This window comes from Micromesistius poutassou (genome assembly GCF_964030765.1).
Source record: "Micromesistius poutassou genome assembly, chromosome: 13".
NCBI classification, from domain to species: domain Eukaryota; kingdom Metazoa; phylum Chordata; class Actinopteri; order Gadiformes; family Gadidae; genus Micromesistius; species Micromesistius poutassou.
Window position 1 is genome coordinate 10,284,481 of NC_140283.1, and position 13,660 is coordinate 10,298,140.

Below are 13,660 nucleotides of genomic sequence, written 5' to 3' on the forward strand. Positions count from 1 at the left end.
ATAAAATCGAGCATTCTACTACCAGTAAGACTAAATGAAAAATATTCGATTTTATCAAACTCAAATAAGATTTAAGTAAAATATTATTTAAGTATGCTCATTATAATCTAAAATAAAGAAGTCAGGAGTAGGGACAGCTACCTCCTCATAGAAGGATATATAAATATAGATTGTGAATTTATACTATTTATCTCATTGATGTCCAAATTCAGGTGTCGGTTAGGGTTAGGGTTAGTGTCCAAATCATGAACACTTAATGTTTTTCAAATCCTGTTTTTGGCAGGGAACAACAATGTTCACCAATTCAGTATAGAGCCATCTACATGCTAAACCCAGTCTAGAAGACCCCTTTGAAGAATGTAGAACAGAAGAAGAGAAGAGAATGGACCAGAATAGTCCCTTGTTTGGCTGGGCGGGCCAAAGAGTTTAAAATGCAGCTGTCAATACCTATCTGCCCTCTAAACGAAAGAGCTGCTCCTCACAGTGGGGTGGTGACAGATGCACAATGGGATAAGACCTGCTAATGACTCTACTCTCATTGGTCAGTCAGCTGTTAAAGGGCACTCCTCATTTAGTACGTGGCAGCTGATAGCCACAGATAAAGAAAGTCATCTTAACCATTATACCATCCATCTATCCCTCGCTGAGAGAGACAAGTTGAAAAAAGTCCAGGAGAAAAGTTCCAAGGGAACTTTATATGGGAGACACACTGGGTCTGGCAAAGTGCAAAGATACAGCGTGAATAACAGAGCAGCTGTCAAGATGACGTGTCAATTGAGGGGTGGTGAAATATTGACATAGATCGAGGAATGCTGCAGGACACAAAATTGCTTTTAGTGACACTGCAATTAGAGTGCTTAGATCACAGTCTCTCTTATCCCTTCTCCTGCCCGTCCCTCTTGCCCCATCTCCCCCCCCCCCCCCCCCCCCCACCTCTCGATTGAGACCTACAATTAGTCCCCTTTAGATCACTTTCTTTATGTCTTGACCCCATTTCTCTTCCTCAAACCTCCTCTGTCTCTCACCACTTTATGCATGTTATTAGAGTGATGAAGGCTGACACCCCTAGATTCACATAACCTGATGCCTGAGAAAAATACATTCAATTATATACACGTGTGTGTATTATAGTCAACGTTTTATTCGCTAGGCTACTAGGTACCCCTCCAAGTTGGCAAATAAGCACAGATGTGATTTTAAAATGAGCTTTCAATCTGTATTAACAAGAACATGAAAGAACATATAATACATGTAAGAAGGCCTTTAAAAAGGTTTGCCTGCATGACAACATTTATTTTTATCACGGCACTTGGTGACAAATGGAACACTGCAAATAGAGCAATAAATAAGATGACAATGCGGACACACAGCAGATCATTTCCTCATCAACCGCTCACACACGGATGCAAAAACAAGTCAAGGAAACCAGGGTGACCTATCAAACACTGGGGGGTGCACAATGACCGAAAGACAGTCTGTAGGGATGGATATTGCATTAAAAAAATGTATGCACCTAAAAACAGAAATAACCAATGAATGCGCTAGAAACAAAGGCCCCTGATATTGACTGTGATGTTCAGAGGGTGAGGGGGGGGGGGGGATCTACAGACTAACGATCACAGAACCAGTTGTAATCGGAGGCAGAAAGGACAGTGTGCTGTGGGAGCAACACTATGCTGCAGCCTAGAACAGCAGCATGCATCCTCTGCAATAACATCCTCATCATTTACCAGCTCATTACACATGCACATTTAACTGGAAATGTGTCATCCGGTGAGGCGTAAAGTAAACAAAAGCGTGTCTGTGCTGATGTCCAGGTTAGATGTGGTGACTCCCAGCCTGCCTACCTTAGGCCTACCACTGAGAACACTAGTGGAAACAGACACATCTTCATGGTAGAACTACGCTTGGCTGACAAGGCAACTTTTCCGCAATGAAAATAGCAATGAAAATATCAGTGGAACAAACTCCTAAGATGTTCGCATCGTATTACAAGTATGTTACAATTGCTACGAGTGCTGGTTCGTAACATCTATGTCAAAGTTATTATTCCGTAACCCCAAATTTCATTTTCATCCAATCTAGAGATTTGGCGGAAAAAAATAAATAAATTGCATACTGTTATTATCATCAACAGCCAAAACTGAGGACCCAAACACTGCACGTGTTTGCAAACAGTTGCACTGATTTTGTGTTGGCCTTCACAGGCGTTCAGAAGTGTTCACTGCCTGTTTCTGGCCCTCCTCTATCAGGACTTGGTGACACATACACTCAGAGAGCAGGTATCACAGCACACCACTGCTCCTTTGTGGTCTTCCTCTTTTTGTGACCCTTGTTTCGGTGCCATCTCATCACTCAGCTCCTCTTCTGGGATGACGAATTCTCCCCCACAGCGGCACGCATATGTATAGGATTGGTCATCTTACGCCGCATTTGCGCACACACACACACACACACACACACACACACACACACACACACACACACACACACACACACACACACACACACACACACACACACACACACACACACACACACACAGAGATTGAGTAGAAGAAAGGGAACGCTATACATTCTACTTGGGGGTGTACATTCAAACAAACTATTTAGTGAGTTTAAATTGTAACTTTTTGAAACTCAAGTCTTGACTTTAGTCAGTACAGTTATGTTTGGACATTTTCTGAACAAAGTTCACTGAGAAATTGACGTTTCGGGAAAGTTCTACTCTTAGTAGCAGAGTTTAAGTAGTTTCCCTGCCCAACACCGTCTGACATTCAGACTACCGGGTATACCAAGCAGAAAATGTAAAAAAAAAGTTGGATGGCTTATTGATTTGTTGTTTTACCTCCTCAAAAGGTTGTACAAATAGGTGATCAGCTTTATTGGGTTTAAGTACAAATATAGTATGGCTAAATATAATACTTACATAAAGTCAGTTCATTTTTAAGAAGAAGAATTAAACACCATAAAGGAGTGTACTTGAACGTAAAATATGTGACTGTTATTTGAATTCCACAGATCCAAAATTACCTGGATTAAATATCATGTCGTCTTGAGAAATCATGGAATCCACTGGCCAGGCCTGTTGCAAATCAATGGCTACCCAAACAGGAGAAGAAGCAGAAGGAGAAGGAGAATACATTGTTATGACTAACCTCAGATTACCAGGAGATTTTGTCAATCAACATTAAAATATACTTTAGGTCGTCAAAAGTGTTCTGAGTGCGAGGAGATTAAAGTATTGTTGAATGATGAAGAGGAGTGACAGACGCGGAGCGGGTGGAAGGTATTATTTTAACAGTTCACCTGTCTTAAGGACACTCATTATGAGGTGTTAAGTTTGTTAATGAGAACGGCTCGGAATCCTCAGCCATAATACGTGTTGAACTTCTTTAATAAGGGTGTCATATTTCATAGGTTGCATGAAGTGCGAATTTAGATTTAATAAGAAATACAAACTTAAAATACTTAAAATACTATTTTGTTCGTTGTGATATATTTTTGGGGTGAGGTGGTATTGACACAAAGGTAAATCATTATATTGTGATACACCGATTTGTAACCATATCGTACCAAATTCTACATTATTTTGCATTATTATTTGAATTAACTTCAGTTCCATTTAATTGCATGGGATTTATTTTCATCAAAAGTATTTTGAAAAAGTAAAATTGTATATTATGTTATACTTTATGATCAAATAATAATCCTATTATTGACCATGAGAAACAAAGCAATCCAAAGCAAGATTTCAATAGCTTGTAAAGTTTTCATATTAGAGTAAAACACTATGTAATTATTGAGGTTGCTATTTTAACTGTGCTGCTTTTTCTGTGTTGGTCAGATTACTGAAGGAGAATTAATACCACATAATGAGATATTCTAAGTTTAGATGCGACTGCAGATTGATGGTTCCCTTGTGAAAATAAATAAATAAATAAATATAACACTTATTATTTTTTTTTAATAAATAAAAAAGCACTGTGCTAAATGAAACCTGTGGCAACGATAAAGCGTTCTGCTGGATGCACACACACCTTTGCCCGTTCCCACAAATAGGATTTTTGCAGTTGCGTGTCGCTCTCTACCCTCAACTTTGTCAACGCTAACTCCTGTACTGTATAGTTAAATCTCATTTGCCTCAGCCACTATCTCTCTCAAAAGATACTTTTAAAACCCTGTTCATCATTCACAAGACACACTGCCACCATCCACTCTGCCGTGGACACTGTGTGAGCGAGACGCATCCGATTGGGCTCACAACGACGGGAATGTAAAAGCATTCCGGTGATAATTAGTCAGTCAATAGGTTTACTGTGCTGCAGGTATCAGTGTGTTAATAACAGGCTGGCAACATTCAGACTCAACCACCGGTCCACATATAGTGAACTGCTAATATTAAACTTCAATTACACTACAGCCCACGCTGAGGCAGGCACGCGCCTGACACGCACGCATGCACACGCTTTGAAATTGGATGTGAATGTTTTCCCTATGCAGCAATACTGCGGAAATGATTTGATACAATGTTTGAGCTGTGATGTCGTTAGTTTGTGGCCTCACTTCACCCAGCCGGCGTGACTTCCTCTGCTAGAAATGTCACCCTGGTGGCCAGGCTCACATGCCTGCTGGCGGTGGCTGGGCCTTTCATTCACAGAAAGGAGGTTGTGTAGCCTCTGGCTTGGCCGCTTAACGGGCCTCAGTAGAGGTTTATACAGAGCAGGGCGGTAGCAGAGGTTTCGTTCTTACATAGCACTCTTATTGGATATCTTTGTGACTGTGTCTGATGATCTATGTTGAGTGAAGTATGCAGAACATTTTAGACCTAAAACTGATCAGTAATTTACGAACGGATATAAAAAATATTAACACAAAAGCCAATAAAGTAAATAATAGAAAAAAATAAAGTGCAAAAATAAATGTCGAAAACACATTCAATAGAACAATCATTAGGTATCTTGTATGTAGTTTGAATACAGACTAGCCTAAAAAAAAAAAACTGGGGCAAAACAAACCTTTTCTGTGCAGGTCATATTGACTCCTGGCCTCCTGGTTTCCAAGGATCCTCCAGGCCTGTTCTACCTCCAGGAACTTTTTCAGGGAGGTCTCCGCTTCTGAGGCACACAGCCCTCGCAGACGGTCCGGGTGGTGCTATGGAAAAATAAGCAAGTTTTGTTTAGGCTATCTTTAGGCTATAAGAAATATGTAGAAGAAACAGCAAAATCATAAGCAATATGTATAGCTGTTTAAACAACAATAAAAACAATGGCATTCTAAACAAATTGAAATGAATAACTACATAATGATAAACAACAAGAAAATATAAACGAAAAATGAGAAAGAAAATCTAAAATGAATAAACTTCATACCAATGAACAACCAGAAGCGTAATGTTAATATTATTTATTTATTTAATAATAAACGCCTTCAACACCTGATCTTACCTGTCTAAGTACATTTGAATGATAATTGCTCTGAAACTGTAAAACACTGAGGGTCACACAAATTGTATAAAAAAACGACATCAGACAAGTGGATTAAAGGAGGCGACATCCAGCGAATATCTTCCTTCCGAAAAATGACACATTCCGAATAAAACTCGGAACAACACCTATTAGGTGACAAGTGATTTGATCCTTCAGGATTCCATTGGATCATGCAAATGTGACAAGACACGCAAGACAGATGTGTGTTAATCGACAAAAGGCTTTATATACGGGCGCGCAAATTGTTCTTCATAAAATGACGGCATGCAGTTGGTGGAAATGTTGACCCTGCTTATTGTCGCCGGGCACAAATACAGCAAAGAGGATGTTATTTTTACTTGACCAAAGTTATTTGAAGTTAGGGATAGTTTGCTTTGCTACTGCTAGTGGATTGAGTCGTTCAGCCGTGTTTCTCCATTCCCGACTCCTCCGCCTTGTCAGAAGACACAGATGTCATCAGAGTTGAGGGGAGAACTGCAGGCTGAGTGGAAGAGTACCGCTAGAGAACAGAGTTCAAAGTGGTGCTGATCACCGCTAGAGAACAGAGGTGCTGATGCTATTGCACCACCTATTGGTGGAACGACTCCACACCTCCCAGGAGGAGTTGAGCAAACATCCTAAAATGTTTTTGTTTTCATTTGTTGAATGTGTTCATGAGTTAAGAGCATTGTTGGAAGAAATCCATATAAAATATGCATATTCTTTCTTTTCTGAAACCATTGAACACTGTTTTAAAAAGGGGATTGGCATGTCAATATCAAAATAATTACTAACTTTATCAACTTGGTCCATATACGATATGTGCCTCATTTAGAGACAAATAGGGAGAGGTTAGGGGGCAGTTGTGGAATGATTTTATTTGGTTTATGGTCTTCCAAAATGATTCACAAAAAAACCATCAATTTCTTTCCTGTCTATATCTATGAATGTGAAGAAAACTTTAGTAATGAAAGATAAATGTGAGGATGGATTGAGTAGCTTTCTTAGGGATAGGGTATTGCAGAGACAGACAACAGATAAGCAAACAGGCAGACAGAGACATGTCCAGTTACCTTCAAGGCAAGCTGCTTGTATCTATCTTTTAACTGTTGTAGTGAGTCCGAGGGCTCGGCTCCCAACACTGCATACAGGTCCTTGGGAGGCGATTGCTCAGACATCCCTGCAGAAAGATGTAATGACATGAAATTATATTAGCAGATACTATTCTCCAAAGCAATTTCTAAGTGACGCTGAAATTAAAGCATTCAATCAATATTAGACCAACAATAAAATGTCTGATGTGTCCTCCCTCTCCCTCACCAACTGGACATTTATTTGAAGTGTACCGGACCCATTATCAACAATACTGCTGATCTATAGCAGACAGTGCATGACATACCTGGACCTTTTATGAGGGCTCCAGGTTAAATATGGCCGCTTTCTCATTTTCTTCACAGGGGGGGTGCACAGATTGTTTGAGGAGCAGGGGCACTTATCCCCTGGCCCTGGCAGGGAATAGGGACTTATTATTCGTTGGATAAGGGGATGGTATGGAAGGGGTTTCAGCCCACTTGTTCAATGAGTGGAGGTTAGCTCTGGGAGCTGCAGAAATGTTGATTATTTTGAACCACAAAACAAAATTTTCTGAAATCTATAGGAATTTGGATTTGAGGCTTGGAGAGGTACAGTCCATTGAGATCAGGACATTCTGCAATTTATATGCTTGATAAAGGGGGTCCTGGAGAGGATAATAATGATACAGGGGGGTCCTGGTTTCAGTCACCTTTTCATACCATAGGGGCACACGAGAGGAAACTTCATGAAGGTTTCCTGAAACAGAGGGGTATCATCTATAAAGGGAATTTAAATAGGGGCACTTCTCTGTCGTTCTTTCTCTAACATAGGCCACTGTAGGGCCCATTAGGTTTCCTCTATCAAGGGCACTCTAGAAGGAAGTTATACCTATCTTGATATAGAAAATGGTTCTCAGATATGAGAACATCATTATACCAATGACACCAGTTGACTTGATATGGCAGACAACGAACATTGAGGTAGAGCAGCCCAGGATAAGCCGAATCAGGAAAGTAACATGTCAGCTAATGAAAGGACGTTCATGGACATATTTATGCAAAGATCTGTGCCGATAAGTTTGCAAAGAAAGTTGGCATTTGCACACTGTTTTCAGTGTGATCATGTTGTGAACTGGGTGTATGAGAGGAGTGTTTGGTTGCACACATTTCCGTTTGCTCAAAGTTATACAAATTAGTTACACACATTTCAAATTTGACCTGCTCGGCGATAAAACATAGAGAGCATTTGCAATAGACATACCTGGACTCATAGACGACCTTCGATAGTTATTATGTTAACATGCACTGTAAATACATGGCTCTATCTCAACTCTGCGTTTGGGTGTGTGCGACGCCTTTCCTCGTCCCCTGGTACACTCTGCTGAATAGATGGTTCCACTAGTGCTTCTGCTACTAGGTTGTCAAAAATCGAAATTCAATCAATAGTTAACATGTATCATATAGCCAGGAAAATACAATACAATTTGTGGCAAATTGACTCAGTGCATGGTTTATACATGATAATATAAAACACATCAAACATTTGTGGCATAAATGAATTTCAAGAGATGACTTACAATGCATCAGAAGTCTTCTATTAAATAGTTATTTCGAATGACATTGATACAATTACAAGTTGTAACGTTTTTGTAATAAAACAAATACAAAGCAGGGGTCTCCAACCAGTTTTTAATTCAACTTTATTTGGTTTGAGCCTCTCAGACATCTCCAACACAATGAAGGAGCAGCACCACCTCCAGCTGAACCTGAACAAGACTGAACTTTTCCCCATTCGGGTGAGACCATCCCCCCCACACATCCTCACTACTCAGCTTTAGTAGCCAACCCACAAAGCCCTGCTAGAAACATTGGGTTTACTAATGTTTGTGAGCACCAAGCACCACTAATGTTTGTAAGCAGCAAGTCACTCTACACCTACTCACGTTCAAGTTCCATGAAGCTGGTGGTCTCTGATCTGCACCCACCCACATGGCATCAAAGGCCAGACCTTCTCATGTGTGGGACCTTGATGGTGGAATGAGCCCCCTAGCTCCACATAGCTCCCAATGGTCTGCAAAAGAAAGCCTGATCTTCAGGAAACAGCTGAGACTTTGGTCTTTATCTAATTCACATTCATATGGTGCTTCTGTATAAGTGTTCACATGAGATTTTTCTCACAAGCTCAACCAAAGCAATTCGATTAGGATAGTGACTGGGAACACTGACTTTCTTACATTAAATTAAAGCAAACACTTTACAATATCACACATATTGTTTTGGATGACTTTTTTGATGATCGCTTTGGATGCCCTTTCATTAAAATGCCTTTCATCACTAATTTGGGACCTGTCAGTTGCATGAGTGATTGTGTATGAGGGGGGATGCAATGCATGCCATGTTCTCAGAAATAGAACAGCTGTTTATTAGAAAGGTGTGAGCTGATACTCATTATTGGTCATAATAATCTGTGTTAAAACATTTTGTTATTGTTATTATGAATCGGTTGGTCTATTTCTTGTGTATTTTCACTAATGGCTACAGTAATACATTTGAACAGCTGTTCAGCTGTTCAGCTGTTTCATCAATGTTTCTTTGAGCATTCTGTTAATTGCAAAAATAAATGCAAAAAAATAAGTTTGCATCTTTAAAATAAAAATTATAATATTATTATTGTATTATTTGTATTCTTTTAGACTTATGTTTAACTGACCCATGCTGCATTTTTTAGCCAAGCATTGAAAATTCTAACTTTATTGGGTTTCATCACATCCATAATATATTTAGTCTTCAACAAATGGACTTGTTTGTCTCAGTTCTTCCTTACCACAGCGATTTTCTCTGCTCACAGTCTCTATTGCTAACCCTGTACAGTTACGTTGTCACTCAATTATATCGCTGGCATAAAATCTCAAGGCACTGCTTTGCTGTGAGTATCTATATATCAATACGCTTGTGTACACAACAGAGCAGACTAATATTCAACAGAAGCGCACTAATACACAACAGAAACAAGATTTGTGAGGACCATCACCTCTTTTTCTCTCCACACCCTTTCATACCAATGATTCAAAGATGATTACACACACAAACACACACTCCTTTTTCAAACACAGTCAGCATTATCCACCCCTTACACATTGCATCAATGTGTTGAAGTTGCTGAACCAGCAGCAAGTGTGTCCATTTTCATGTGCGTCCGTCAGGTCGTCAACTGTGTCTGATGATTGTGAAAGGTGTATGTCATCGTATTTTGCAATAGAATCACAGCTGGTCAACATCCGTTTTCCTACAACTGCTTCATAAATACATCTGGGCCACACTGTAGGCTGGAATCAGGCTTTTGAATGTTTGGTTGCACAGGTTCAACTAAAAAAAAAGAGTTATCTGATGGGATCCTTGAATTATCTTCCAATTTAAATATCTGAATATATACTCATCTATCATCTGCCTCTGGCGAAATGTTTACTAGGTAGGTACAACTTTATTGTCCCCGTGGGGAAATTTGCCTTGGGCACAGTGCATTGTTGCTTTTATAACATATACATAACAATAAAACAACAATAAAAAACAGACAAACCAACATTTTGACATCAACAACATGGAGCTTGGTAGACTGTACGTTAAGTTGTGTTCAAAAGCTTAATGGAGGCTGGGACGAATGATAACTTAAGGCGATTGGATTTGCATAATGGCATGCTGATTCTTCTACCTGATGGTAGGGTTTTCTATTCAGGGAAGAGTGGGTGTTGGGAGTCGGAGATTATTGTCTTTGCTTTTTTCTTAACTGCCTGTTCATAGATGGTCTGTATAGGCTTGTATAGTTTTCTCCCTGCGATTTTCATCGCTGTTTTGTGCATGCCGGCCAGTTTGCTTTTTAGCTTAACGGTTAGGTTGCCAAACCATGTGGTGATCCCATATCTAATGATGCTCTCTAAAATGGCATGATAAAAAATCATCATGATGTGGCTGCTCACGCCGTACAATCGTAATGTTCGCAAAAAATATAGCCTCTGTTGTAGTCTGTTGCACAGGTTGTCAATATGTGTCTTCCAGCAGAGAAGAGTATCAATATGAACCCCTAAATATTTATATGAGGATACCTGGGTGATTTCCTGATTTTTGATGACCACTGGCTCATGGTCAGTCACTTGCCTCGGGTCCAAAAGCATCTCCTGTGTTTTGGTCACATTTAGAATAAGGTGGTTGGTGTCACACCAATTTATAAATAGGTCTGTCTCATCCTGGTACACAGAGGGGTCCAGATCCTTGTGTAGAAGGCTCACTATGTTATGATAGAACGGGAGGAACCCAAACGCAGCCAATGGATGTTGAATTAAACTAGAGGTTTATTTCAGAGAGGAGAGCAGTAGGGAATCAACAGGAGGTAGACAGGCGAGGGTTCAGCAACAGGAGGGGAGTCCTACAGGCGTGGGTTCAGCAACAGGAGGGTAGTTGTACAGGCGAGGGTTCAGCATCATGTTCGGTGTGAAACACTATCTGCCGATGAGTGGCTGAAGAACCAGGGTTCAAGTAGAGCAGAGATGATGACCGGAGATTGAAGGCAGGTGTGCAAGTTCAACAGGTGTCGAGCCGGGAACAACCAGTGTACATCTTGCCCAAGAAGGGGAGACAGAGCAGAGCAGCTGCTGGGTACGGCCACGGCCTTAACACTAGCTAGAAGACATTCCAATCCCCTATACTCTCTCTCTCTCTTTCACTCCCTCTCTCTCTCTTTTTATTTCATAGTTCTTAGCTCTGGGAAAAAGTGAAGAGGGTAAGCCCCCGAAGAAAATGTTGCCTATGGCCCCCAGTTGTCTAGAGCTGGCCCTGGGAGTTGGTCATGGAATACGAGTGAAAACTCTGATGGGATTCGCTTTTTTTTTTTCTTTAATCAATAGATGAGAAACAAGACTTGTCTTCTTCACTCCTACACAACCCGCAACGCTACACGAAACACAACACAGAGACATACTGGTCACACTTATCCACATGAGTCATGTCAAACACACCCAGTAAATCATTATATGTTTATGCACCTCCTCTTCCTCTCCAAGCTAAAAAGCTTGTTTTAAAGGAGAAATGTTTTTTTACCCTGTGCCAGACATGATATTTAAAAAATGGTGTGCTCGAATGTCAATAAATGCTATCTAACATGCTATCTAAGTAGCTCAACATAGACAGATTGTCTGATTGCCAATGTACTCTGTACGTTTGTTACATTTTAATAACACATTTACATTTTCACCTATGCATGATCTCACACACACTTAGAATTAATACAGCAATGCCCCAAGACACCCATTAATGCACGAATACACCCATCCTCTATATATTTACGCTTAGACGCACACAGTGAAACACTGATCACACCCACTCCTCACCTGATGAACGTGAGCTTACATGCTCATCAACTATGGCTTTTCATATATTTATAGTTTCTAAAGTTGTATTTAAATTAATTTATATACCTTTGGAAAGCTATGACAAATTGTCTTTGCAGTGCTGCAATAGTTTTGTTTGATTTAAAATTCAGACCTTTGTACATTTCACTCCCATTAGTACTTACATTCATGTTATTTTGTTATCTATGCATTTTTTTTGCGTGGAAATACAGTTATAAAATAAATACATAACATATGAAATATAAAACATAGATAGATGGGTTAAAAAGCAAGCTGCTTAAACCAGCCATCAACCACACACAGTTCACAATAAAAAAAATTGAAGCAACTATATCCATTATCTGATTGCCATACAGTATTTGGTGCACAGCTATTTTATAGGCTACTATGCTCTGCCATCCAACGTTGAATGAGCCTGGAGGAAGTTTTGAGGAAATTTGGGCAGACCAAATAGGGTGGGTGCTTGAGCTTTGATTGGGCGGATTGGTATTGACACGAATCAAACGGCAAAACATGCAGCTCGATGGACAAATGGCTGGCTTCAACCATAAATCTGAATGCTGACGGAAAAGGGGTTTAAAACCAGTAAAAGCACATTGGGTCAGACTGGCTCAGGGTTAACCTCCAAACAGCTGCTAACTACAGGAACTTCTTTACGCTAAACAATCTGGAGCAAACAGAAAGTTAACAGGACGAGTATTCAAGGACTTTGAGGCAAACAAAGAGATAAATACAGTGTTCAAGAAAATGAATATGATTCTCCTGTGGAAGCGACATCAAAGCCCTTAATGAAGGAGAGAGACAGAGACAGAGAGAGAGAGAGAGAGAGAGAGAGACATTCAAGCCTCGTAGAATACTTTCCTTCAATACTCTTATCAGAGATTGAGAATATCACTTCATTGACTGGGTACTGGGTTGCACAGTTCTGCACACAACCTTAATTAATTCTCAAGCAAATGCCGAAATATTGTTGAAATATGCATTGTCCTTGACAAATATGATCTTGTATACCATTCTATTTAAATAAAGTGTTAAATGCTCAAATGAGCTCACAAATAAGAGACAGACAGACCGACAGACAGGCTGACACACAAAAATGAGTTTGAGTTGATAAGTGAGTGTCTCTGTAAGAGTGAGGAAAAAATCGAGGGCCGATAATTGCCTTTTTGATGTAAGTATTGATTGATGTGAAAGGGACACATAACACAAAGTGTGTTCTCACAGAGGTGTGGGGGATTGTGACCCGACGCTGCTGCTAATCGAAAGCTCATTTACTCTTTCTCTATCAATCAGGCTGTTTCCTTCATCACTCTTTGTTCTCTCTATTCTTCATCATCATCATTGTCATCATCTTGTCCAACAACCACACACCCTACATCTCTCTCACACACACACACACACACACATACATGCACGCACACACAGCCACATACATGTACACGTACACATGCACACGCACACGCACACACACACACACACACACACACACACACACACACACACACACACATAGATCTATGGCCTTAATTGACTACTTATTGGTTTTATTCAAGCTCTCATACAAATTAATTATTGATACATAATCAAGCATAGTGGGGGGAACCCTCACCGGCCTTGGAATGAGACACAATGTTTTCATTTTTTCATCTTTAGGGTCTCCCATTTATAAATGGATTGTTGTGACATGTGTATCATACCTCACATGTGTTTAATCGTT

At 40.0% G+C, this 13,660-nt stretch overlaps 1 protein-coding gene across 2 annotated transcripts; it reads right to left on the reverse strand.

Moving 5' to 3' along the window:
• Window positions 1–1,301: 1,301 nt before the first annotated feature.
• On the reverse strand, window positions 1,302–7,902 carry dnajc24 (DnaJ (Hsp40) homolog, subfamily C, member 24). 2 transcript variants are annotated; one of them, XM_084477445.1, is made up of 6 exons: window positions 7,803–7,877; window positions 6,868–6,973; window positions 6,542–6,648; window positions 5,019–5,154; window positions 3,034–3,102; window positions 1,302–2,421 (listed from the first exon to the last, which is right to left on the reverse strand). In XM_084477445.1, the coding sequence occupies exons 3-6, from the start codon at window positions 6,644–6,646 to the stop codon at window positions 2,249–2,251; spliced, it is 483 nt and encodes a 160-aa protein (XP_084333571.1). In that variant the 5' UTR covers window positions 6,647–6,648; window positions 6,868–6,973; window positions 7,803–7,877; the 3' UTR covers window positions 1,302–2,248. The 2 variants fall into 2 exon arrangements, with proteins under 2 accessions (XP_084333571.1, XP_084333570.1); XM_084477444.1 differs by lacking the exon at window positions 6,868–6,973 and having other exon boundaries at window positions 7,803–7,902.
• Between the last annotated feature and the right edge of the window lie 5,758 nt (window positions 7,903–13,660).

Coding starts and splice junctions, on each gene's coding strand:
- dnajc24 (XM_084477444.1), bottom strand. Junction 5,155..6,541: donor ACAAGCAGCTTGCCTTGAAG/GTAACTGGACAT, acceptor ATTTTTCCATAG/CACCACCCGGACCGTCTGCG. Junction 3,103..5,018: donor ATATGACCTGCACAGAAAAG/GTTTGTTTTGCC, acceptor CTGTTTGGGTAG/CCATTGATTTGCAACAGGCC.